The 24266-nt window shown below is 45.7% G+C and overlaps 1 protein-coding gene across 2 annotated transcripts in view; it reads right to left on the bottom strand.

Annotated features, from left to right (window-relative positions):
• Positions 1 to 7392: 7392 nt before the first annotated feature.
• Positions 7393 to 24266, bottom strand: part of yki (Transcriptional coactivator yki) — a 179192-nt gene continuing 162318 nt past the window's right edge. The window contains exons 5-8 of one of the 2 annotated variants that reach the window (XM_065447392.1): positions 23102 to 23131; positions 17173 to 17410; positions 16075 to 16181; positions 7393 to 11158 (exon numbers count right to left, since the gene is read on the bottom strand). In XM_065447392.1, coding sequence (XP_065303464.1) covers positions 11120 to 11158; positions 16075 to 16181; positions 17173 to 17410; positions 23102 to 23131 — 414 coding nt within the window. In that variant the 3' untranslated portion in view covers positions 7393 to 11119. Of the gene's footprint in view, positions 11289 to 16074; positions 16182 to 17172; positions 17411 to 23101; positions 23132 to 24266 lie in introns of both variants that reach the window. The other variant, XM_065447386.1, reaches the window with a different exon arrangement.

The following is a 24266-nucleotide window of genomic DNA, read 5'->3' as shown; positions in this document are numbered from 1 at the left end:
ATGAAGAAAAAGAAATGGGGGGGGGGGGGCATGGGCCGGACATGTAATGAGGAGGGAAGATAACCGATGGTCATTAAGGGTTACGGACTGGATTCCAAGGGAAGGGAAGCGTAGCAGGGGGCGGCAGGAAGTTAGGTGGGCGGATGACATTAAGACGTTTGCAGGGACAACATGTCCACAATTAGTACTGTCAGGATTGGGGGCTCAATCCCATCGTCCGTGGTCCTTTGCCAAGATCGGAATACGGCATGAATTCGAAGGTAGCTGGCCCATGCCGTCGTCCAACTTATTTACGCTGAGATCGTTGATGAAGTGAAGAACTGTTTCTCATCGAGAACGAGGAAAAGGGGTTTATTTACAGAAATTAACTCAGTCTAACATGACTGCTTGAGAAAAAGAGTATCAGTCCAACATGACTGCATGAGAGAAGTGACTCAGTCTAACATGACTGCTCAAGAGAAGTGTGTCCAGCATGCGCACAACCACAGTTTTTATACACTCGATCCGCCGGTCCTACGACGCGGCGACTGTTCGTTTACTCATCACCAACGCGCCGCTGCTCTGCAGAACAGTTTACGTACACAAAGGCAACCGCGCTCTGATGCCCGACGACGGCGTTGGCGGGTGCCGTTCCGGGAACTATCGTTGCCGATCGAGGGTCGCTCGTTGTTCCGTGCCACTCCGAACCGTGAGAAGCACAAAAATACGTCGTTCCCGCGGCAGCTTGTCCAGGCGTGTCAAATCAGCTCCGCGTTGGGGAACTCTGGAATCATTGTCCACACACCGAACTCGTCCCGTCACAATGTCGATGGGGCTGGAGGAAGGAAGCGGGTTTTCAGCACAAAGGCCGCTTCTTCGAACGCCTCCTAGCTGCAGTGACGGAGAGGGAGCGGAATGCGCGTCTTGCACCCCTTGTCGTAATCGGGTGGCAAGGTGGCAATCTTGCTTAGCGGCTCGTCATTCTTAACAGTACATGACCGGGGTAGTTGGAGAAGTATGGGAGAGGCCTTTGCCCTGCAGTTGGCGTAACCAGGCTGATGATGATGATGACACGTATCCTGGCTTCAAACAACAATGAGCTTCCCTTAGAGTTATCGTAAATATTTTCTTTGGCTGTTTCTTGCTTAAACGTTCTGTATGTCTCTAATGGTGATTTGGTTTGCATCTCTTGTTTTTCACATACCCCTTTCGTCTCCTTAACCTTTTTCTTGACGGATGATTCCTTACCTGTCCCCCCACTACTGCCCAAGTATTTGCTTGTCAATTTTCTAGTTCGCTTCCTCCACCTCGTGTCAACATTCCTCGTGTATAAATAACTGAAAACCTTCCTAGTCCACCGCATTTCTCCCATTTCTCTCAATCGCTCCTCAAATGCTACCTTGCTACTAGCCTCTCTGCCCCCGAGAGAAGACCATCCCAGATCCCCCTGCACCCCAAGATTTGCTGTCTTGCCATGTGCTCCCAGAGCGAGCCTACCCACACCACGTTGCCTAGTTTCCAACTGTTGCCGGGTCTCTGCTCTCGTACATAGAATTGCATTGGTAAAAGTCAGGCCTGGAACCATTACACCCCCTTCCATATCCCTCGTACCTATTGTAGTTCCACAGTGCCCTACTCTTCATAATCGCTGCACTCCTGTTACCTTTAGTCGTTAGATATTTTTCGTACTCTGTCAGAGACTCAATGCCATTATTTATCCACACCGCAAGGTACTTGTATTTATCGACTATCTCCAGCGTGGCCTCCTGTATCTTATGCTCGCCGTAAATGTTATCATTAAAAATCATGACTGCTGATTTTTCTTTGCTAAACTTCAAGCTGTCTCCTCCTGTACCACATATGTCCATCAATCCCTGCAGATCTTCTGCATTGTCAGCCATTAATACAATATCATGCGCGTACATCAGTCCTGGTAATGACTGTTCAATCAATTTTCCTTGTTTGAAAAATGATAGGTTGAAGCCGTGTCCGCTTTGCTGTATTTTGGCCTCTAAACCTTGTAGGTACCGTTAAAGCCCCTACATCCACGGCGGTGGCGCGCGGATGGAGGGGCTTTAGGTACAGCATAAACATCAGAGGTGACAATGGGCACCCCTGCCTAAGCCCCCGCCGAATCATTACAGGCTCCGAAACCTGCTTTTCCCGGTTACATTTATAGATATCTTTTAAGAAATTGGTTACTGCATCTTGCACTCTGCAATCGTGTCGCGCCGCCATCTACCGCTACTATTCGTGCTATTGTTTGCCGCCTCCCGGCAGATGGCAGCACCAACCTACATGTTGCTCTATCTACACACACACACACACACACACAAAAAAAAAGAGTACGAAAGAGTCTCGGCGCCGCAAAATGCAGCTCTATTCACTTTCGCTCGTATTCTCCAGTATAATTAAGCCAAATAAGAATAACTCAACGGCCAAACCCTGGCCGTACAGAGTGCCCGCGATTGAGCCGTCAAGCTCGGCTTGGCGGTCCCTACGTGGGAGGGAATAGCCGGGTGGCGCGGGGTCTCCCCTGCGTCTTCTCTGGACCACAATAAAGTTACTTCACTCACTCACTCATTCACTTCGCCCACTCGGTCGTCATAAGTTATTTTCATGGTTATGTCATGCCGTGCACGCGTCATGAATTTAACTCACTCTTGCCATACTTGTCACGACATTCATAGGAATCATGCCATGGCTTTACATACAGACCATGTCATTCATAACAATTTTATGACATGCGTGACATGTTATGCCATGCATGTGTGCATTAACTGCACACATGCATGGCATAATACGCATATCCAGAACATTATCCAGTAAAAGAAATGCACGTCATGTAATTAATTAGTCATCTCATTTATGACATTCGTGTCATATGGCATGATTGTTATTCATGTCATCTTCATTTTCTAACAAGCTATATATCAGGATAGTCACGACATGAATGACTTGACGTGATTGTGATGAATGACGTAACTAACATGTGTCCGTCATGGTCATTTCTTTAGCTGGATACATATCAGAATATGTGTGACGAGACGTGAAAAGAATTCATGGAATGACATGCTCATGCACGTATGTCTTGTCATGAATGTCATGTCATGCGATTCATGACACGCATGTCATTTTTGAAATGACATTTATGTCCTGCCACTCATATCAGGACGAAAAGACTTATGTCACTTGATGTAATCCTTGTCAGGTCATATACCGACATATGGGGTGATCATTTTTAACTTTTCTCGAATTTTTAAAAAGCGCCTGTTGCAGATAATTTAATTGTAGTCCCTAAACTGCATTATTTAGAGAGGTGGACATCACTTGCATTAGAGATCCAAACACATGCTCAACTAATTTTTAAAATATCCCTAGTTGACTGCTTAGTTAAATATGCTCCATCAAACTCGCAGTAAAAATGCACTGTTGTTCACTTACATTTTTTTAACAGAACACTTTTTTATGCATTGAAGCACAAAAGTAACTGGAACACTCATGGGGTAACACGGGGAAGGCGGGAGGTGGAAATTCCAAGGCGATTAGCAAAACGAGAACAAGGTAGAAGTGGGAGCCAACGTTTCGCTAAGTGGACTTCTCTTTTTCAAGGCGACATATGCTTTCCTCGGGACACTAAAAGAGCTGGCACTGCCATTAGCATGACGTGGTATGAAGGATCACGTGAACACAGCGGCCACGTCGGCTGCTTCAGAACTGCCCAAGCAAGCTGAAAACGAAAGTTTAAAGCCCCACCTGCGTTGCGTTTCTGATTAAGTGGGGAGGTTTTCCCCCTTCGGGTGTCTGCTTGACAGCACTCGAAAGCACTACAATAGGTAGTGGCTGCCTTTGAATGCGTCCAATTGCGACATGGTATGCTACTGCTCGGTGCCGTAGTGCTGGACGTACGCAGCGGAACCCGGTGTCAGCCATCGCACGTCCTCAGAGGACGGAAGCTGCATGAAGCTTTGATCGCGGAACTTAGAATCGGCAAGCAGCCATCGGCTCTAACTCGGGTGTGCAGCAAGCACTTCCGCGAGGAAGATTTCTGCTACGGCGTCATGAATGCGATGTTCAGGGAGTAGTAGAAAGTGCGCACCGAGACGCACACTGTTAGGATCGGCCTGCAGCTATTTCAGCCCGCTGGACGTGTTCCGATCCAACCGGGACGGTGGCGCACTTCAGAGAACTGCGGATAACCGGCAGCCACGTGACGAGGGGTCAGCTCAGGGGAGTTCTGGAGGAGAGGTAATTGGCAGAACCTCCCCATGCGCTTTTCGAGACACCAGACAATGTGCTACCCGGGCGCGCCACCCGGGACGGCTCCGAGTTCGACGAAGCAGGCTTTGTGCGCAACACGACAACGCCATCCTGTTCTGCTATGAGTGGGGAGTTGCCGCGGGAACGCCGACGAAGGCTCCTTCCCACGCGCCGACCAAGACGCAAGACAATGTGCTACTCGGGCGCGCTTACCCGAGACGGCTCAGAGTTCTATGAGGCCCCTCTGACGTCGGCTCCGAACCATTACACCTGTGTGTGTGTGCGGCACGTGTATGTGAGCCCTCCTCCTCCAAAAGGGCGGGTCATCTTCAATGACGTCGAGCAGAGTGCTTATAAGCAGCGATTGTTGGCTGCTAGTGGGTGCTCGTTGTCGTGCTCGAAATGTACTCGTGAGCTGTGTTCTTGTAAGCTGTTTGCTGTATGCTCGTCTTGCGGGCTCCATTTGGGAGTCACGCTAGACTGTCGATGTATCTCATGTTCAAGTGCAAATAACATGTAAATAAATCCTGCTCTCCTAAGTCCCGACGAAGAGTCAAGCTCTTTCCTACAGCTACGACTGCCAAATCTTACATCTGAATGGCAGCGGTGAGATCGACCTACAGCTTGTAGATCGTCTGACAACTCTAACAAATGGTGGCAGCGGCGAGATCGTCCGACGAATTTTACAACACTCGCGTGCGCTACCTGACAAATGTTATGAAGCTCTTGTCTTTGAACTTGTTGGTGCTAGCCACTAGCAAGTTCACTGGAATGGAAAGGGAATGGTAAGATGCACACCACGAAAAGGCGTGGTATATGCTAATGTTTGTGTTAGCACCAAACAATTAATGAATGTCCTTGACTAAGAAAAAAAAGAAAAGCAGCAGCGGGAAATTGCTCGCTGAGAAGACGAATAAACATACAGTGTGATGCAACCTGAGAAATAATGATACTGAAACGTCTAAAAATTTAGAAGATAAAAATATATTGAATCATTCCAACGACATATCAAAAGTCGCTGTAGGTGTCGAAGTCCTTATAAATATAACGAAATTATTTTTGAACAGCTCTGATAGTGTACACGCAACAATGGTTGTTTGCGTACGGTCAAATGCTCATATGCTGCGGCCTAAAGCTCACGGCACGGTTCGAAAATGTGCTCACAGCGAAAGCGAAACACTGTGCGCAGATATGCATGTAGAAATGCAGTCGGTCGTTGCATTGAGGCCTTGTTCTCTTATGTTCCATTTCATTATTCAGGCAAACCACTACAAGAACATGTATCTTGCAGCAATTGCCTACCTTTCATGCAAGAAACCGGTTTGAGGGATTCCATCGCGGCGACCGCGTGGAGTGGGCGTTCACTGTACGTATTCATAAAGAGATAGCGTCTGTAAACCATTCTTTGCTTTCTGTTTGCCCAAGATTATTATTTTGACAGTAAAATCTTCTGTGATTTTGAGAGTGCTTACAGAAATGTCCAGGAGGGCTCCCGCATGGCGTTCTTATTGAGCGCCAACAGCCAAACCTACGAGGAACGCGCCCCGTTATCCATCGTACTACACAAGTGAGGCGCTTCCGACAGAGGGCGACTCCGTAAATCCCCGCCGCCAATATGTAGGTAGGGTTCTTCTAAAAGGGTGAGCGACTAATCCGGGTGAGCAAGGCAACAATGAGGGGGGGGGCATCATCTGCCCCGCTGGAGGTCAAGATAATCCCCCTCACTGCAGTGTGGGATTTGTGGCATTCACCCAAATAATTCACATACGCTACTATGGTACTACGGGACCACGCCCCCAACACTTCCTAATGGCTCCACCCTCACCCTAACCTGCACCATCAAGCGCCTGACTGCAGCCACCACACACAAGACGACCAAGGGATCTTGGTCCAGTAGTGTGGAAAGTTGGGCTAGGTGGCAAAAGACGACACTCGCCTACATGGTCGCCTACATCTATTCTGCATTCGGGGAGGCCGCCAGCGGGCTTCTGGACCGAGGTACCCCAATACATTGCACACTTTCTAAAAACTAAAGCTTACTTCTACTACTATAGTAGAATAGCGGTTCACAGCCACCCCTTGAAAAAATATGAAAAGTACTACAAGAACGTATAACTGTTGGCGTACTTCACCGCAATATGTGTCAATGTATTAGAGAGTTTTAGAATAGGGGCCCCAATATTTTGGGGCCCCAAAGAGCTTTACGGGTGTTAGCATTGGGGCACGCAGGAGTGAAGAGTTTTAGAATGGGGCTTTGCGTTTGTGGATAGCGTCTTGCGCTGACAGCGCCACTACAGCGTCTAAGAAAAACTATTGGAAATAATTAAATAAAATATACCATATTATGATAGGAATAGTAATTTTGACTTGCATGTATTCGCATTTAATTACAATTTAGAGGTTATTCTTCAAGCAGCAAACAATTAGTTGCGCTTAGTTTTGAGCAACAAAACCAACTTTACGTGCCTTCACCAGCCAAGCTTAGCCGTGTTAGGCCTACGAGCCATAATATTCACACTCGCATTTGGAATCAGCGGCGTCTAATGAATCAATCTTCATAACACACGCTAGTTGAGAGAAACCGATAACCGCAGTCACTTCTTCTGGCTTGTGAACTTCACGCGTTACCGTGAATCAAACCCAGTTTGGTGCTAGGTTAGAGCCGTCGCTTCGATGGGTGCCGCCATGTTCGTTGACGCAAAGGTTTTGGGACCGCTATTTGGGCTCCCGCTAAATCGGTGAAATAGCGTTCCCAATGCAAAACCCAAGCGCAGTTTGCCTCTCGCCCATGCGCAGTGACTTCGACGCTATTTCTTTGGGGCCCCAAAACGTTTGGGATCCCTATTCTAAAACTCTCTATTAAAGAAGAAGCAAAAAGCCAAAGTGTCCCAATGTAGCGATGGTTTCTGTATACACTTAGGAATATGTAGGAAGACAAGGGGAAATTGTCATCATTTCATAACAACCAGTTTCAAATGAAACTGACACCAGCTCTGGTTTCTCTCATTAACTTTGAGCATCATAAAGAGCAACAACAAAGTGCACAAGCAACAGAAATATGGCTTATCTGTATAAGGTTCTCATGTAAGCCAACTTGTTCATTCTTTAAATTTTATTTTTTTGCTATGAGCATGCAATAAAAGTAGGCAAAGGTTCTTTGAACATTAATTATTTATTTACATGGTTCACAGCCAACATAAGGAAAAAAATACAAACAATGACAAATATTGGAGCAATTAAGTAAGCCTTTTTTTATATACATCATTCACTTAAAAAGATACACGTTAAAATTTTGACTGCGAGCACATTTCTGATCACCTTTTCTTTTTCCTTTCCCAAAAACCAGCGAGATTTAAAATACACATAATATACATAAAAAAAGGGAGGGATGGGCATATCACAACAAGTCTCCTGCAATGCGGTTAACAACAAGCTGTCGTACAGTGAAACTTCAAGCCAGCATTGACAAAACACTTTGCAATTCATGTCTGCTTCCAGATTCAGAGGTAGCTGCTCTGTACTGTGGCTTCACAATGCTGCCAAGTTCAGAAGATCAATTGCACTTGTCGGATAAGGCACGCCTCGAGTGACATCTAAAAACAATCAACAATTCCATTTCTCTTCTGGTCACAATAAAGTCAGTAAAAAGCAGAAGGGGGAAAAAAAATAGCTGCACAAACTTGAGACTGCACCAAACATTCTTGTCGGCATGGTGTTTGCCAGCAAAAGGCCTTGAAGCTGCACTGCATGCCTTGCGACAAGAATGGGCAGTCTAAGATAAAAGGGGACAAGGGAAAAAAATGCAATAACAAAAGCTACGTCACTGTGCTATGCGAGGAAGGAAATGCCACTCCAACTTCTTGCTGCAGTCAAAATGCAGACTTTTGCATAATACTGGTTCTTTGGCGACTCACATTTTTTCTAGCTTTATTATTATTTTTCTCTTTTTCCTTAGGTTGCTCCTTAGAACATAGCAGCAGTCCTTTCTTTTTTTTGTACTTCTTCAGTCACAACCATAAATGAGATGACATGTCAATCCGAAATGTGACAAGTCTCAGTGAATCACCAAAACCACAAAAGCGCTAATACTGATGGAGGACCCTTTCATTCCTCGTCATTTCACACAAGTTAACAATTCGCTGACAAAAAAAAAAGAACAAGATTAACACATTGCTTTAGTCTGTTTGCTCGCCAAAAAGCAAATCATGCAAGGCATGATTGTTGGAGCAAAAACAGCACCTCATATGCAGCACTAGTATCCTTTTAGGCATTAAGTTGCACTGTAAACAAACACAAAAAAAGGCAAGCTTCATGGTTGCAGCTTTGCATTGTCATCTCACCTATTGCTTTGCATTTGGGATCACCCTAACATGTCACAGAATATGTAAAAAGTGAACAAGAGCAGATAAGCATGTTAATTTCAGCACTTGTAGTTTTCAGGAGTTTATGCATAGCTAGAAGGCACGTAAGAAGTAAAAATATACTTGGATAATGCTTGTGGAGCTTGAACAGGACATGGACATTTGTGCCTGAAATTGCCTATTTCATCTTTTATGCCCTCTTTTTTAGTCTTTCTCCCGTTTTGTGGCTTCCATCACGGAAGTGCCACAAGCGATTAAGGCACTTAGGTTGTTTTCGTTTCTCGTACTTAGCAAAGGTCCATCGTGGCTGTGTAAATGCAGCTACAACATCTGTACAAGGGTGAAAAAAGGGGACGAAAGAGATGTGTACAAGAAGAAAACAACGAAACAATGCGTCTCATGACGATGCGTCACATTGCACGTGCTTCAAACACGTTTGGCACTCAAAAGCATCTTTTACATGACATTCACAAAAAGAAAAAAAAAATGGTTTTCAGGTCTTCAGGAGTCTGTGATGTCTCCTTTTTTTTTTCTGTCGCTTACAACCCTCATCTCAGTTTCCACATCGGTAAGCGAAGTATAAAAGAAACAATAGAGGTGGTAACGTATGCAAGGCTCCAAGACGTCAGCCCTGAGGCTTCTGATGCTCTTGCATGTGTTGCCGCATGGTGGATGAACTCAATGTAACAAAAGAAAAGACGATTCTCATACACACATGAAAAAATAACATTTTCTCCCAGCACACAAAAGCACATTCGCTGGACTGGTAACAAGACTGTTGGCAGAACCATGGTTAGCAGTTTTTCCACCAGCTTCAAGGGTTACAATTGACAAAATGAAAATAAGCTGAATTCAAAGCAAGTAAAGTACGTATTACTTTTCTGGTATAATAAGCGCTTATAAGTGCTACTAAAAACATGTACCAAATAAACCACATCCTCTGCTAAAGACCGATAAAAAGTATAGAAAAAAGAAGCTACTAATAAGGCATGACTTCATACGTTTGTCGCACCTCAGCTCAAAGAACAAGAACAAGAAAAAGGATAGATAATATGCGTACTAAGCTGAATAATCAAAAGATTAAAAAAAAGAAAAAAAATACGATGGGCACTATGCCGGTTAACCTCAAACAACGTCTGTGCTCGACGTCAAAAGCAGACTGAAAAGCTGCTGCCATTATGTGAGCTTTGAAGTCAGTGCAATGCACAAAGAAGCTGCTGTGTTAACCATAGGTTCTGGCAACAAGCCTTGCCCCTCCTCAGTCACAGACAGCTTCACAAGGGGAGAGGAGCTCTATTTATGGATGGAATGGACGCTGACAACCTCAGTCATGCAGCTAACTCAAATATACAAGTTCCTCTTTCAAAAAAGAGAACAGAGAAAGGAGCAGGGAGAAAACAAGGATAAACAACATAGGAACAAATAGGTGCAATATGTGCGCCCCATGGGACAAGACGCAGCAAGTGGGTGCAGCACAAGGCCTTGTTATTGCTCGACATCAATGGTACTTCCTAATACAGCAATAGACAACAGTTTGTTAAAACCCTCAAAAGATGATGCAGGTCACTTGTGGCTCCTAGCAACACTGCCCCATCATGCAAGGTATGTGCAAGAATAACAGTGCCACACAATAAGTGGACTGCAAGCCTTGCACTCAGCTTTTCAAGCTGAGTGAAGGCTGCACAAGGCACACTCCATGTAGACAAACACTTTGAGCAAGCCTTGCCTCTATCTCGAGAAGGGGCATTGGAGCGCAGTACTTTTGCTGCCTTTTGCCGATTGCAGAACACCCTCCCGAAACCTCCCTTTGCACCAAGTCACAACACTAAGGGACAAAGCGTAAAATCGGGCATTAAAGTTAAAGGCTTTAAAAATCACCATGCAAGAGCAGACACGGTTCTCATGCATGAAAACATTTAGTAGTTATGGTAATATACGGCAGCCTTACTGCCACAGAAAGCAAATTTTCACACACTATAGTGTCACCACAACGGCAAAAGCTGTGTATAGTATACGTTACTTCGATAAGGCACACAAGCATGCACGTCTGCAAAGACAATACACACACAGTGTTGATAAGGCACACGGGTCTAAAGTAAGTTCAGCTCACGTGACACAATACACTTGATGATACAGTGACTGTGCACTTTCTCCAGACTAAGTTATCATCAAGAATGGACGGTACTTGTCCCTGTCAATATGCTTAAAGGTATCAGTAAATTCAACCTCCGATAAACTGTTCATCAATAACGGGCGCATCTAAAATTCATTAATGTAAGGCACTTTAGTAGACAGCAGTGGCTCACATGGAATCCTGCACATAATTGGAACAGGGAGTGACTGCTTGCTGCCCAAACTTGGGCGTTAAAACGCGAAAACTGCACAGCCTACGAGTGTTCCCGATAGGAACACACGGTACAGGAAGGCATGGAGAGGGTGTTCATGCTTCTTGGCCTACTTGACTTGGGCTTGTCCCAATGGAATCCCAGTTCAATGGCAGTGCACCAGTCTGCTTTTTCTCAGAAGGGAGACAGTCCGAGGAAGAAGTTGGTGGAAAGCTGGCAGAAAAAGAAGGGAGGCAAAGGAGAGTGGTTGTCAGGCACTGTCCTAAAGCCATGTGAGCACGCTGTCCTTGCTGGACGTTAACAATGCCTCCATGTCTGACAGAAGGTCTCCCTGCAGCTCCTCCTAGGGAAGCAAAGAAGAGAACACACAGTGCACAGTGAGCACAGACTACTGGGTTTTGTGGCACGGGGTGCAAAATAGCACAGTGTGGCTGCAGTAATTTAAAATGCTCTTCATGGCTCAAACAACAGATGTCACGTGAACTGTAGTCAGTGACAGGTCAAGAATGCAGTGACAAACGCACCTCAGCGTGAGTCTGTACACATGTGCCAGCAAATCCTTGTCGCTCATTTGTCCCCTTGTAGCGTGTGCATGTGTGCGTTTGTGTTCGCTTCTCCCATGGCAGCAAATTACTGTCACTCAGTAGCCTACTATGTGCATGGATGCATTTGTGTTGACTTATGATCACAGTGCTTCGTGCACTTCGTCTCTGCGGGCTCAGGTACACAATGAGCTTCTGGGCAAAGACTGTGCCCCCTTTCAATGCACAGAGCCCTTCACCGTGCGCCACCAACATTTCTGTGTGCATTTATGAGGCCTACTACTCGATGCAAAAGTTTGCGTTGTTTCAGCAACATGTCCAAGTGAGCATCTTATTTCCTGCTTGACTCACCACTGCGACAATTCTTTGTGCTTTGTGTATGAATTTGTACAGTAAGTGCCAGCAGCGCTAGCCTTTCTTGATTATAGGTGCCCGACAGCCTGACTGCAACATGTTTATTTATGATTGGGGTACAATAGCGGCTTCCCTTCTATGTCTCTGCGAGATGCAAGGAAACTTCCATTTCCAATGTGGAGGCATGGAAAGCGGGTGCATCACATTTTGGAGAGGAGCTTCTTCTCATTCTTGAGTTGTCATTGACTGCAGAATTTTGCGAAATGGGGCATGTTGCACTGTCCTGCTTTCAAACACTTGGTAGATTTGCCCATTATAGCTGGTACACTTCACATGATGTGAAGATCAAATGGCATTATGCCATGGTGTATACAAGCAAGCACTAATGAATAGCATGGTTCCTTTCCTTGGGCACTGCTGCCTTGTTTGCCAGTTTTAGAATGGCGCGGCAAAGTTCTCAATTTTTACCGGTGCCCGATTCTAATGCAAGTGGCCTAAGTATAAATCCCATCTGTGAAATTGTCTTCTTGATATGGACCACAGGGTCATGTTTGCTTTAGTTCGTTGCTTTTGATCCAAAGCTGCATTGCAACAAACATGTAGTACAGTGTCAAGCTCTTATTTTAATAAATGTATGCAAGTGAATGAGGTTTTTGGCACTCTTGGAGGCACCAGCTGCTTCTGTTTGCTGACGTGTCAGAATGATAGAGAGCAGTAAAATGAGGCAAGCCTTGACGACTTCAGAAGAGTTGATGTTGACTGGTCAAAAAAGATTCACATATCGAAAAAGCTGCAATTAAACAGACTTTATTTATCACTTTTAATATCTTTACCAATATTTACATGTTTTCATTGGTAACACCGTTATTTTGACAGCATAAATAACCATGCCACATAGTTCAGCACATGCATCCAACTACGAGCAACTTGGACTAAAGCCTAGTTCTTTACACATTGTACTGGTAAGCTACACATATGTCCAAAACACAGTCGCATTACTTATCATGAACTGGCCATTTGCGACCAATTTAAGGGGAAATGCGGGTCTTAGACCAAAAATTGTTAATAACCTATCCTTTGAGGTATAGTGCTGAAAACTTCAACATATATGTAATGTTATGTGCTTATTTCAAATACAATGTTCATTTTCATTTATCTCCTTTGGTTCAAATTTTATGGAAGCTCCCTTTAATTGTCTTCCACAATGATTTGCGAAATATCTGTTCCTTAGATACTGCTAAAAAGGAATCAATGGCTTCTGCGTGATTTAAGGAATGCAATAAGACCAACCTTATTGCTCTGCCTTACCTAGAACACGAGTCACGAGGTATTGAATTAGGCACTCATAAAAGTGTTTTTCCAGTAACTAACTTAAAAGTCTCTAACTCCTCTACATCCTGCCACTTGACCTCCAACTTTCCCTCACGTTTCCATCGCCTGGCCCGCACCTCTACGACAAGCTATTACAGGCCTTGCTGAACTTCTAAGCCTTCTTGCCGAGGCTGACCACATGGTATGCGATTCAGCCCTGCCAACACCCTCACGGTCAGCATCAAGTGCACCTCCTCCTGTGCCCCTATGTTATCATCATTAGTCATCAGGCCAGCCTCCTTCCATCGACGAGCCACGATACTGTCTCATCAATTGACAGATGCACTACCATGCAGACCCTAGCAGGAGTCTCTTTCGTGCAAGTACATGTACAATCTTCTTGTCCAGGGTATCAGTAAACAATGATACCAGCCACTTTCTCGCCTTTCTCGCCACCGACGACGGAGTGTAACAGTGGCAATGTTGCCGACCCAACACCGGCTCTCGAACAGCATGCTATTGGATGTCTCAAACAACATCGCACCTGCCACTTGGCCCCTGACCAACCCTCCGCACGATCCATCCAGGCTGTCTGCTGAGCCAGCCTTCAAGTAGGCACGGGAGCTCTGCACCTTGGAGACTCCACTGCCTCAGACCATGCCAACTGTTGCTACCGTGGATACAAGCCACGATCTTCTGTGTCCACCAAGCTCGAATAAGCCATAACTCCAGCGGTCAGTACAATCCTGAGCGCTGTTGGCACAGGTCACCCAACCTGCCGACCCCTTCCAAATCTTCACCTGTGTCATCCCGCAGTTGTTCATGCCTCGTCTATGTATGCCTCACAGACTCATCTCACCAGCTATGCTGCATCCCATGTTAAACGTCCTCGCCAAGCGACCAGACACGCCTATGAGCTTTATCTCCACTTTGCACGGCCAGTCAGTAGCTCACTAATGATGCACCCTGTCGCCAGCTGCGCTGCATCGTTTTCACCTCCCAACAAAGTGCGCCGCTTCCACCTGCAACGCATTCATCGTGGCTTGTTCAGCACTTCGACTGAATTGCTCGTGCGCCGTGCAACGGTGACGTCAGCAGCGCACCGCCCACAACACCTACAGAAGCACCGCCAATGCACCATTTTCCTAGCAAGCTTCGCCATTCCTCCATCCTCAAAATGCATACGCCAACCATCATCTCGTCAATTTGACACGTTCCTCCCAACAGCGTCTGTTCATTGAGTACCTCACCTGTTTTGTAGCACCCAGTGCAGCCCGCCTGAGCTCTGTGGCAGTGACTCAATGCCCTTCACGCCGACTACTCAGACTGACCACAGACCCTTTCATAACGCGGTTATACTAACTTGGCATATCGCCGTTCTGTCTGGCTGGACGGCCCTGTAGCGCCCACCAACACCACAACACGAGTACACTAAGGTTAGCGCTCTCAGCCGGCACCTTGGTGCCAGATGCAAAAGACAAGAAATATAAAGATGGACAGCACATGCTTGATGCACAAGTACGGTATGCGCAGTTTGGTTCTAGAAGCCTGCTACACTGGTCCTCTTGTTCAGGTGCTCAGCTGCGACCCCTCACTTCCCGACGTTATCAGCGGCTGGTGTTAAGAAAGGCCTGCTAAGGTGCCAACATGCAAAGTTTTGCCAGCCAAATGCGACAGCGGCGTCGACATTTCCTGGAAAGGCATCGTCATCCTCTAGCCAAACGGTGCCACTAAGTCTACTGTGTGCAGAGGACAATACGCCGCATCCGCAACTTTTTGTCGAGGGATTGCCGAGATGAGTTTGACGAATCAGGCTTTGTTATGGAACACGCCACCGCCGACCTGGTCTGCCGTGAGCGGGGGAGCTCCCAAGGGAATGAATCTGGCAGCAACGTCCCACGCGCCTTTCAGGACGCAAGACAATGGAGAACCGGTGGCCACGCTGCGGGGGTTAGCTTGGGGAATAAGAGGCGCCTCCTTTGGTCAAGACTTAAGCCCCCGATTTCTGCAAAGCCCGTCCCACCTCGGTGGGGCAGTGAAACCAGTGCGTACGTGAGTGTGTAAGCCCTCTCGCTCAAAGACGGCTCGGCTATGATGATTGGTCGAACATTTCCCTCACCTAGGGATCTAGGGAGCACGGAGTGTTTATAAGCAGCTGTTTGTCGCTGCTAGAGTGTGCTCGTGATAGTGCTCGTCATCGTGCTCATGAGCTGTGTGCTCGTGCTCGAGAGGCAGTGTGTTTGGAGCTTCGTGCTCGCATGCTGTATGCTTCGTTTTGCGTGCTCCGTTTGGTAGTCACGCTAGACTGTCAAATGTATCTCTTGCTCAAATGTAAAAATATGTAAATAAATCCTGTAGGCATAGTTCCTCCCAAGTTCCTCCCTACGACCTACAACCCCTACAACTGGTAGCAGCGGTGAGCTTGTCCGACAACCCTTACACCTGGTGATGGTGCACGGGATTATAGCGCCACCTAATGGCAGGTCACCGCCATAGAGCACATTTTGTGTGACACTCCACTTTCCTCGACACCCTTTTGCCATACCCTCCTTGTCCGATTTCCTCTTCATGCTTCCTTGTACCCTCCTCCTTCGTTTTCCTCCTCACGCTCTCTTCGCTATAACCATCTTTCATCCTCTGCTGCATGGCACTCATTCATCCTGTCGACTGCGCTGACGTTAAGACAGACTTTCAATGCATGAACGGGCCCCTAAGATCTGCGCTCTCAAAGTTTCTGGCCTGCCTTTGTAGTGCGGCACAGCCTTCACAAAAGCAATCCAGTTTGACGTTTTAGGTGAGAGATAACTGTGCCACATTACATATGCAACAGCTGTGCTGTGTTATTGGATATTCTTATCATGGTAGGAGGCAAAATGTATAAATTCACAGTCTTAATACACTAAATAAATGATTATTACTCACCTGTAAACTGGGCACAAGATCATCTGAGTCCATGTTCTCCGTCCCCAGGTCAATGCCCGTGCCTTGTAGGCCATCTAAACTCAGTTCACTGTTCTGGTGATTGGGGTCTGTGGAAATGAAAAATAAAGTAAGAAGAAAAGGCTAAGTTCCGGATATTAATACAGATGTACCGCTTAATTATGAAACTTGGATGAAAATAACCTGTAGTCGCTTGTCTGAATGATTCCCATAACAACAACCAACCCCAATATTTCAACATTGATGTGGGTTTTCTTCCACACAATGCCATTTGGATGAAGTACCTTATACAAACTGCTTTCTGTTTTTACTTGAAACAGCTGATGTGATGATTCCCTGCAACTTTCTAATAAATACATGTGGCAGGTGCATTCTTCACAGATTGTACACTAGCTAGCAGCAATGTTAGTCTTCATTTCTAATGGTATACAGTCGACTTCTGCCTAGAGAGAGCTACTCCTTGTTGTTCCGCAAGATCTCCATAGTTCTTACAGAACCTCATGATACCCCAAACGCCGGACACCCGAGTGTCTCTCATACTTTTGACCATGTGCAATAGCGGTTCGCCTGGCCCAGCTTATATTGATCCGTCTGATGCTATGTTGCATCTTGTGAACTTTGCCAACATCACAAAAAGCCTTTCTTGCTCCCAGCCAGTCTCCTTAAGCCCACTGCTGCCCCTAGTGACCTGTTTTCTAGCATTAGACTGGCCTTGCTGGGACCTTTCCCCATGTAGAATTCCACAGGCAGTTTTAGTGACAGTGACAGGTGTATGTGGATGACCAGCCAGAGTTGTCTTTTGGAGCTCCATGAGTACTTAAAGGCTGAGAAACATGTTGTGCATATTGATAGATGATGCTACAAATATTGAAATCATCACACTAGTCCAACTACCAATTGTGAGGAGTGTGCATTGAAGGATGATTAAGCATGCCGCCATTACAGCACAGTGAACATGCCCCCGTACAGCCACCTACAAACTAAGGATGTTCCAAACAGCAACACTGCCAAGTAAGTTCATGTTTTGGTGAATAAAAGGCAGGCAGCAACAAGGGAAGCACATGGCCTTTAATGACGTACCATCATTGAGTCCAGCGTCAATGCTGTCGTCCATACTGGAGAGGAAATCCTCTGGGGTATGTGGTAGCGAGTAGTTTGGGCCCAGTCCAAGGCCACTGTCAGCACTTTCCTGGCGTGAGTGGAAGTCTCCACCTAGGAAAGGGTCGGTCGTAGGGCCCACCCCTACAACATCGCTCGCGGTAGGGGACGTTGGGCTTGGGAGGATCTCCTCTGTCAGCGTACGTCGCAGCATCATCTCCTACACACAATATACAGAAAAGATGCACAGTAAAAGAACTGGCCAAAGTAAGGTCGACACCTTAATGCAACAATCAAATTATGCCTTTTCAATCTCACTTCTTTTTTCCTAAGCTTTGGCCAACTTTGGCACTTGTAGCTGAAACAATGCCCCATTAAATGGCATGAAAGCTTCCTAAGGTTCCTTGCCATTGTATGACAACATGTACTGCTGGTCACTAGAAACTTAAAGTAATAAGGAAATTGCTTTAACTGCGACTATGTTCTCAGTGGTTATGGTGTTCCACTCCTGAGCACAATGAGAATGGAAAGCCAATAAGCTCATGCACCAAAATTTTGAAGCAGACAAAGAAAACTACATGCATTCAAAATTCATTCAAACTGCAACAGTACAGTATCTCAACCCCATATGTAGCTCTGAGATTCAATAACTATATAAAAAAAATCACTTTAGTCTGCATTTATTTTATGAAAAAATTACACCTAATATTTCGCTTTGCTGCCATGTTGCTTTGGGATCAAAAAGATGCATATCTAGTTCCACTATAGATTACCAGTCTAGTCATGTCATGCATGCTACGTGGTTTGATGCATCAATGTGACCATTTCTGATGTCATTATTTGCATCTCTGATTATGGCACGTATTTTCTGCAGTGCTGAATAATAAATATTACGTGACACCATTCTCTCGTCTGGTCTGGTCTACTCGTTTATGCCATTTTTGAGCTGGAAATAGCACAATGCCCAATCAACTCACCCAATCCTAAATTTACACTTTTGTTTCTGTTATTGAACATTTTGAACCTGGAAAATAATGATGCGTACCAGTGCTAGTGAATGGGACACAAGACAAAGGTGACACAACGCACTAACAACCGAAGCTTAATTGTGATACGTGTCTGAAGAAGTATTAACAGTATCAAAAAAAGGCAGGAAAAGGTGAAATAAATTTTTTCTAAAAATCACGACAGGACATGTTGATTGTTGGAGTGATAGCAGACACACTTCTGCTTTTCTGATGATAACAGACGTACTGCCTACGCATTTATCATTCAGCCTATGAATCTTGTGGGCTTCTATGATCTCCCTTGTTATATAGTCGCCATTGGTGGCCTCGTCGCCACTGGTTTCCTCCACTTCGTTTTTTTTTAAAGAGGGCTAGCATTCACATTTTTTACAGTGCATACACAGGCAACCAGAAACAAGTTTATTCACACACGTGATTGTGTTCTTCGAGCCTAACATTTAGGCAACACCTATGACTGACGTAGGGCTGGTCACATGACAAGGGAATGACATACACGGCATCCTTTTTACATTCAGCGAAACGGTTTGCATCATAAGAAACCAAGAAGCCCAATGCGATGCTTTATGGATACTTCATGTATAAGTGCAAACTTCGAAAGGAATGGAGCTGTGAATAAAATTTCACCAGAAAAACCACAAGAACTAGCAGGATGTTCGCACCAAAACTTGGGAAAAAAGAAGACTGCGCTTCAACATTCAGCATAAGCAATGCAGTGCATTTATGGTACCAAACAACCACTCCACCCCTAAGACTACAGGTAGCCTAGCTTATTATTCTGCATACAATGGAAGGGACAAAAAGACAAACATTGAATAACAAGAGCTATGAACACTAGTACTCCCATAAAGCGTATAGTTAATGCCCTCTATTAAACGTTATAGCACTGTTATGCGCTATAATAAATCATTACGCTGAAACCGATTGGTGACAGTCTTGGCCAATGCTACTGCCACAATTTTAATGCGATTAGCATTCTTTGCCTACTTCAGAAGTTTCTAGTGAGCGAGTCTCTGTGTCCGTCCGTCCGTCCGTCCGTCCGTCCATCCGACCTCTTGTGCCAGCACATTAACCCAACTTGTCTACAAGCTTGGGCCACTGGTTTGTGCTCGTGGTGGTGATGCCTTCGTGGTAATTCCATCGTCGTAATTCCAGCTCCGTGATCCGACTCCTGTCATGCTGTCGTTGCCATGCCTTCTACGCCGGCCCAGTGACCTAAGTTGTCTAATAGCTTGGGCTACTAGGTATGTCCTTGTAGTCTTGATGCCATCGTGTTCATTGCATCATCATCATTCCAGCTTTGTCATCCAATTCTCCTAAAGGGACCTTCATCAGGTCTGGCAATTTCGAGCTGACAAGCGCAGAGCATGCATTGCGTGATAACAATCGTGTCTGCAAAGTACGACATTGCTATGCGCCACAGAAAGTTCTGAAATTTCATACTGAAAGCTGTTTTTCCTTCTCCTCGCGGCCGCCGTGCTCCAAGCCGGAGGATGACGTAGTCACGTCCCTGTGCCTACGTATTCGAGTCTGCAGTGTGACGTTGCTCGTGGTGACACTTGACTGAGAATTATTCAAGTCACCATCAGTTATTTGTGTGATCTGTTGCTTGAATTGACGAATTGAAGCTTAGAGAAATAATAAAACCCACAAACGGAATGTCTATGTGTTTTTTGCTTTACTTCGCACTGAAGCAAGAGAGATCTACTTCCACTTCGTCTGCTTGCTCCCACAATCGTGCGGTCACATGCTGTTACGATTAGCATGTAACACCCCAGGCAAAAAGGATGCTCAAAGACCATGCCTAATCGAAACAGAGGATGGATCCCTAATTTACTATGGTTGTCTCGAGTGGTTGCTGCTCTGGCAGGCACCGTGCAGTGATTACAGGTCCCTTTGTGTGTGTGCGACTCTAGGGGAGAACCCTTTTCACAAACTGTGTGATTCTAAGGGAGAACCCTTTTCACGAACTGTTCGACTCTAGAGGAGAACCCTTTTCACGAACTGTGCGATTCTAAGGGAGAACCCTTTTCACGAACTGTACGACTCTAGGGGAGAACCCTTTTCACAAACTGTGCAATTCTAAGGGAGAACCCTTTTCACGAACTGTGCGACTCTAGGGGAGAACCCTTTTCATGAACTGTGCGACTCTAGGGGAGCACCCTTTCCCTGAACTGTCCGACTCTAGGGGAGACCCTTTCCGCAAACCAAACAGGAGCCGCGGGTTGCCGCCAGAGTAGGCAAGCACATGCAACCTCACCTAGTAGAAAGGATCAGCCGCCCACCCCCGACCAAACTCGGTACACGTCATGTGACGTTGACGTGAGCAAGATCCCGCCTACAATTTTAGCAGGCCTATTTAAGCAGTCCCGCAATGTATTATTCATTAATTCTCTTCTTCTATATCCTTCACCCACCATTAAATAAACAGTGCGAGTTTTGCACTAGAAATCGTCTCGTCCCTGCCTGGTCGTCATGGTCTACCAGTGCCTGCAGCCTGCCGACAATGCCACGCTAGGCAATAGTAACACCGGTCGAGGTTCGAGAAGCAGGCATCGCAACAGTGCGTAGCTATCGAAACTATGCCCTTTTTTACCGTGGTCCAGCGCGTGATCATGCTCTGCGATCTGCTTGTTCTGCCTCAGTATTCGTGTAGTACTGAATAATACCGCTAGTCATGTTTCCTTGTGCACAGCGCACAAAATTGTGTGCTGCACGAACGAGACAGCAGCTCGTGCGCAACACCGTCAGCGGAAATGTGTAGTGCCAAGGAAAAAAAGAAAGCAAGGAGAAAAGTGAAGGCGTATGTGTCACGTATGTGTCACGCGATCCTCAAGGTCCGGCATGTGAGAACGCAGGGAAAGAATTCCGCTTGCGAAGGCTAGACGGGGTGAGTGGAGAGGGAGACTCGCTATGCAGTGGAGCCCGCCTGCTGAAATCATGGGTTTGCGGCATTGAAATATTTCTATCTCGGCTATTAATGAGCCGACTTGAAAAATTTTTGTGGCAGAATGCTCCCTAGAGGACACGTAACAACTTCCAGCATATAACCAAATTTGCTGTGGGGCCTGTGAGGAGCACTCTAATGCATCATGTTCGCGCCCTTGCAGTCATTCCACTGTCGCCGTACCATCATGAATTCATTGTTAGACCACCATCGGGATGTCGTGGTCATTCCTCTGTCGGCACTCCAGCTTTGTCATCCGGCTCTCGTCATGCCGTTGTCATTACACCATCGTCATCATACAGGCTTTGTGATGCAGTCTTCATCCTGCTGTAGTCGTCATACACTCGTCATACCATTGTTGTGATGCCATTGTGGTTCTTCCATCATCATCACTATAAATTCGTATCCGGAACTTGTCATGTCGTCACTGACACGCCATCGTCATCACACAGCTGTCATACCATTGCCATCATGCTATTATCGTCCTATTGCCTTTGTTGTCCTACCAACATCAATCCTTCTTCGCCATTCTATTGTAACCAAGCTGCCGCCATTCAACTGTGATTATGCCGCCACTATCATGCGATCACTGTCATTGCATCATCATCAGACTGTTTGTATTATGCACCCGTTGTCATACTGTTGTGATTATGCTGTTGTGGTTGTGCCATCGTCATCATTTCAGCTTCATCATTTGTTTGTCATCATGCCGTCATTATCTTGCCATCACTGTCATACACTCATTATCACCTCATTGTCCTCATGTTGTCATCATGCCGTCGTCGTCATCCTGCCATGCTCATAGGTGGTCTCGGCAAGTGAGTGCCATAGCAAAGTGGGATGATAGTGGAGTATACTGCATACAGCCAAAGACACGGAAGTCTCAGAATGACCCCTACAGATGTAAATAAATGTGGCATCAGAAATAAAGTGTGTTGCTACATAGCTTGAATGCGAATCACATTACCGTTGACAATCGTCATGAGATAAGTACTGCTGTAATTTTTTTGTGGGTTAACATATAGATTATCTCAGTCACACTGCTAGTGCAACCAAATGTGTGTTAGTTCTGCACTTTCACCAAGTAAGGCGGGGTTTTCTAAACTCAACATTAGGCTCCAGAAGACAAGTGGAAAAAAATTCACCTATGATTACGCTATTTCCCAATATGAAATTTGAGCGCAGCTTTACAGGTGTGTTCATATCACAATATGGCACAAACAATCTGTCTCGTGTGGCACATTGCAAACCGAGTGAAGAGCGACGATACTCCTTGCTAATCGGGAGATCGTGAGAGGCAGCACATGGGTGACACGTGGGTGTGATTCACAACAGCAGCCGCAGAGAGATATCCACACATGCAATGCTTTGTTTTCATATATGGTATGGGGCGACGCATTTGCTGCATGCCATTGGTGAACCGACTACGACACACTACTCTGGTGCCATCTCGTAGCGGTTGTCGCTGCTGAGCCCAGCTGCGTGGCACTACGCCCTCCTCCTCACCCTTTTGCCATACTCTGCTCCTCCACTTTCCTCCTCGCACACTCTTCACTATCGCTGTCTTTCATCACCTGCTACGCTCCCCGTTCACCGATCCTTTGCTGTGCTCATTCACTCAGTTACGCTGAGGGAGGGTGAGGCATGCAGACACTCAACGCGGGAACGGGCACCTAGGAGCAGCGCTCTAAATCTCACTGGGCAGCACATGCCCCCTGCAATGAACATATGGCTGCAAAAGAATGACACATTTCGTGAACTTCTTTTCTTGGAAATGACATTAGCTTTTCCTTTGCTACGGGGTATTAGTGCCACACAGAAGCATCTGCACAATAAAGGCACACTGATTGCAGGGCAGCAGGGGGGGTTCACGAGCACAACAAACAGATCAGTCACACGACGCAATAGACAAATGGGCCAAAACTTTGCATCCACTCACATTACGTGCGGAGTTTCCAAGGAATGCCGTCTGCAAAAAGCAACAAGAACAGGCCAATTTTGAGTTATAGCATGCCCCATTTTCAGTTAGCGAACCAGCCTACACAGCAACACAGCATTCTCACAACAAACAAGCAGGCACATCAAGCAGAAATACTAGGCAATGGAGTAACACAGGGTAAGGGAGGGTCACGTAAATGTGACGGGACTGAACATCACGCCAGGCATTTATGCTCATTTTTTGTTTCGTTCTGCCTTTGTGGCCCTCACTACCGGTAAGAAGCTAGCTGCGCAGGCAACACCTAAGAAATACATGGTAATAGCAACCCTGTAGTCAAATAAGGTGATGCAAAATGTATAACACTACATGAAGTTTTGCAGAATGTTAGAAGCCACTGCTCTGTAAAAATGATTAGCATGGTGGTATGGCCAATAGGCAAAAGTCTGACAATATGTGAAAAGCTACAAGGAACAAATTTGCTGTGAATACCACAGTAATCTTGTGAAACAGTGTGATAAACTGAAATAAATAAAAAACAAAAAGCAATAACAAAACATGGTGTTAATTGTTAACAAGCAGTACTACTACGTAAAACTAAGCATGAATGTGTGATATACGCATGCAACTTTAGTTTCATTGTTCAAGTACAGTGATGAGCTAATTGTAGCGTTCAACACTTGCACGTACATAAACCAAACTTGGCAGCTAGGTGGCAGAGCTGGATTAAGTTGGGTGAAAAGAAAGGCTTGAACTCTACTAGCAATGTAGTGCTGCCACCTTTTAGAGTGCTTAAAGTGCTTTCAATTGCTATTTATTGATTTCCATCATGCAGCACATGGACAATGGCAATACACAGAAGAAAATTAATGCCCACCAGGTCATTTCAACATTTCTTTAAAACCGTCTGCTCCTCTATACATGAATACATCTGATCATATTCTCATAATCAATGAGTGCAAGAATATTATATTAAGCTTTAACAAGCGGAACCCTATGGCCAATGCATAAATAGCAAAGGCTCAGCTCGACTTAAACTTGTGTAACATCACAACTTCTAAACCTAAAAAACCTAATAAAAATTTACATCTAGAAGCGTTTACACCCTCTGGGATGTATCCTATCCCCCAAACAATAATTGTAATCTGTCTGGTTTGTACATACGCAC

This window comes from Dermacentor albipictus, chromosome 1 (genome assembly GCF_038994185.2).
Source record: "Dermacentor albipictus isolate Rhodes 1998 colony chromosome 1, USDA_Dalb.pri_finalv2, whole genome shotgun sequence".
NCBI lineage: Eukaryota > Metazoa > Arthropoda > Arachnida > Ixodida > Ixodidae > Dermacentor > Dermacentor albipictus.
This window is presented reverse-complemented; position numbering and strand designations above follow the sequence as displayed.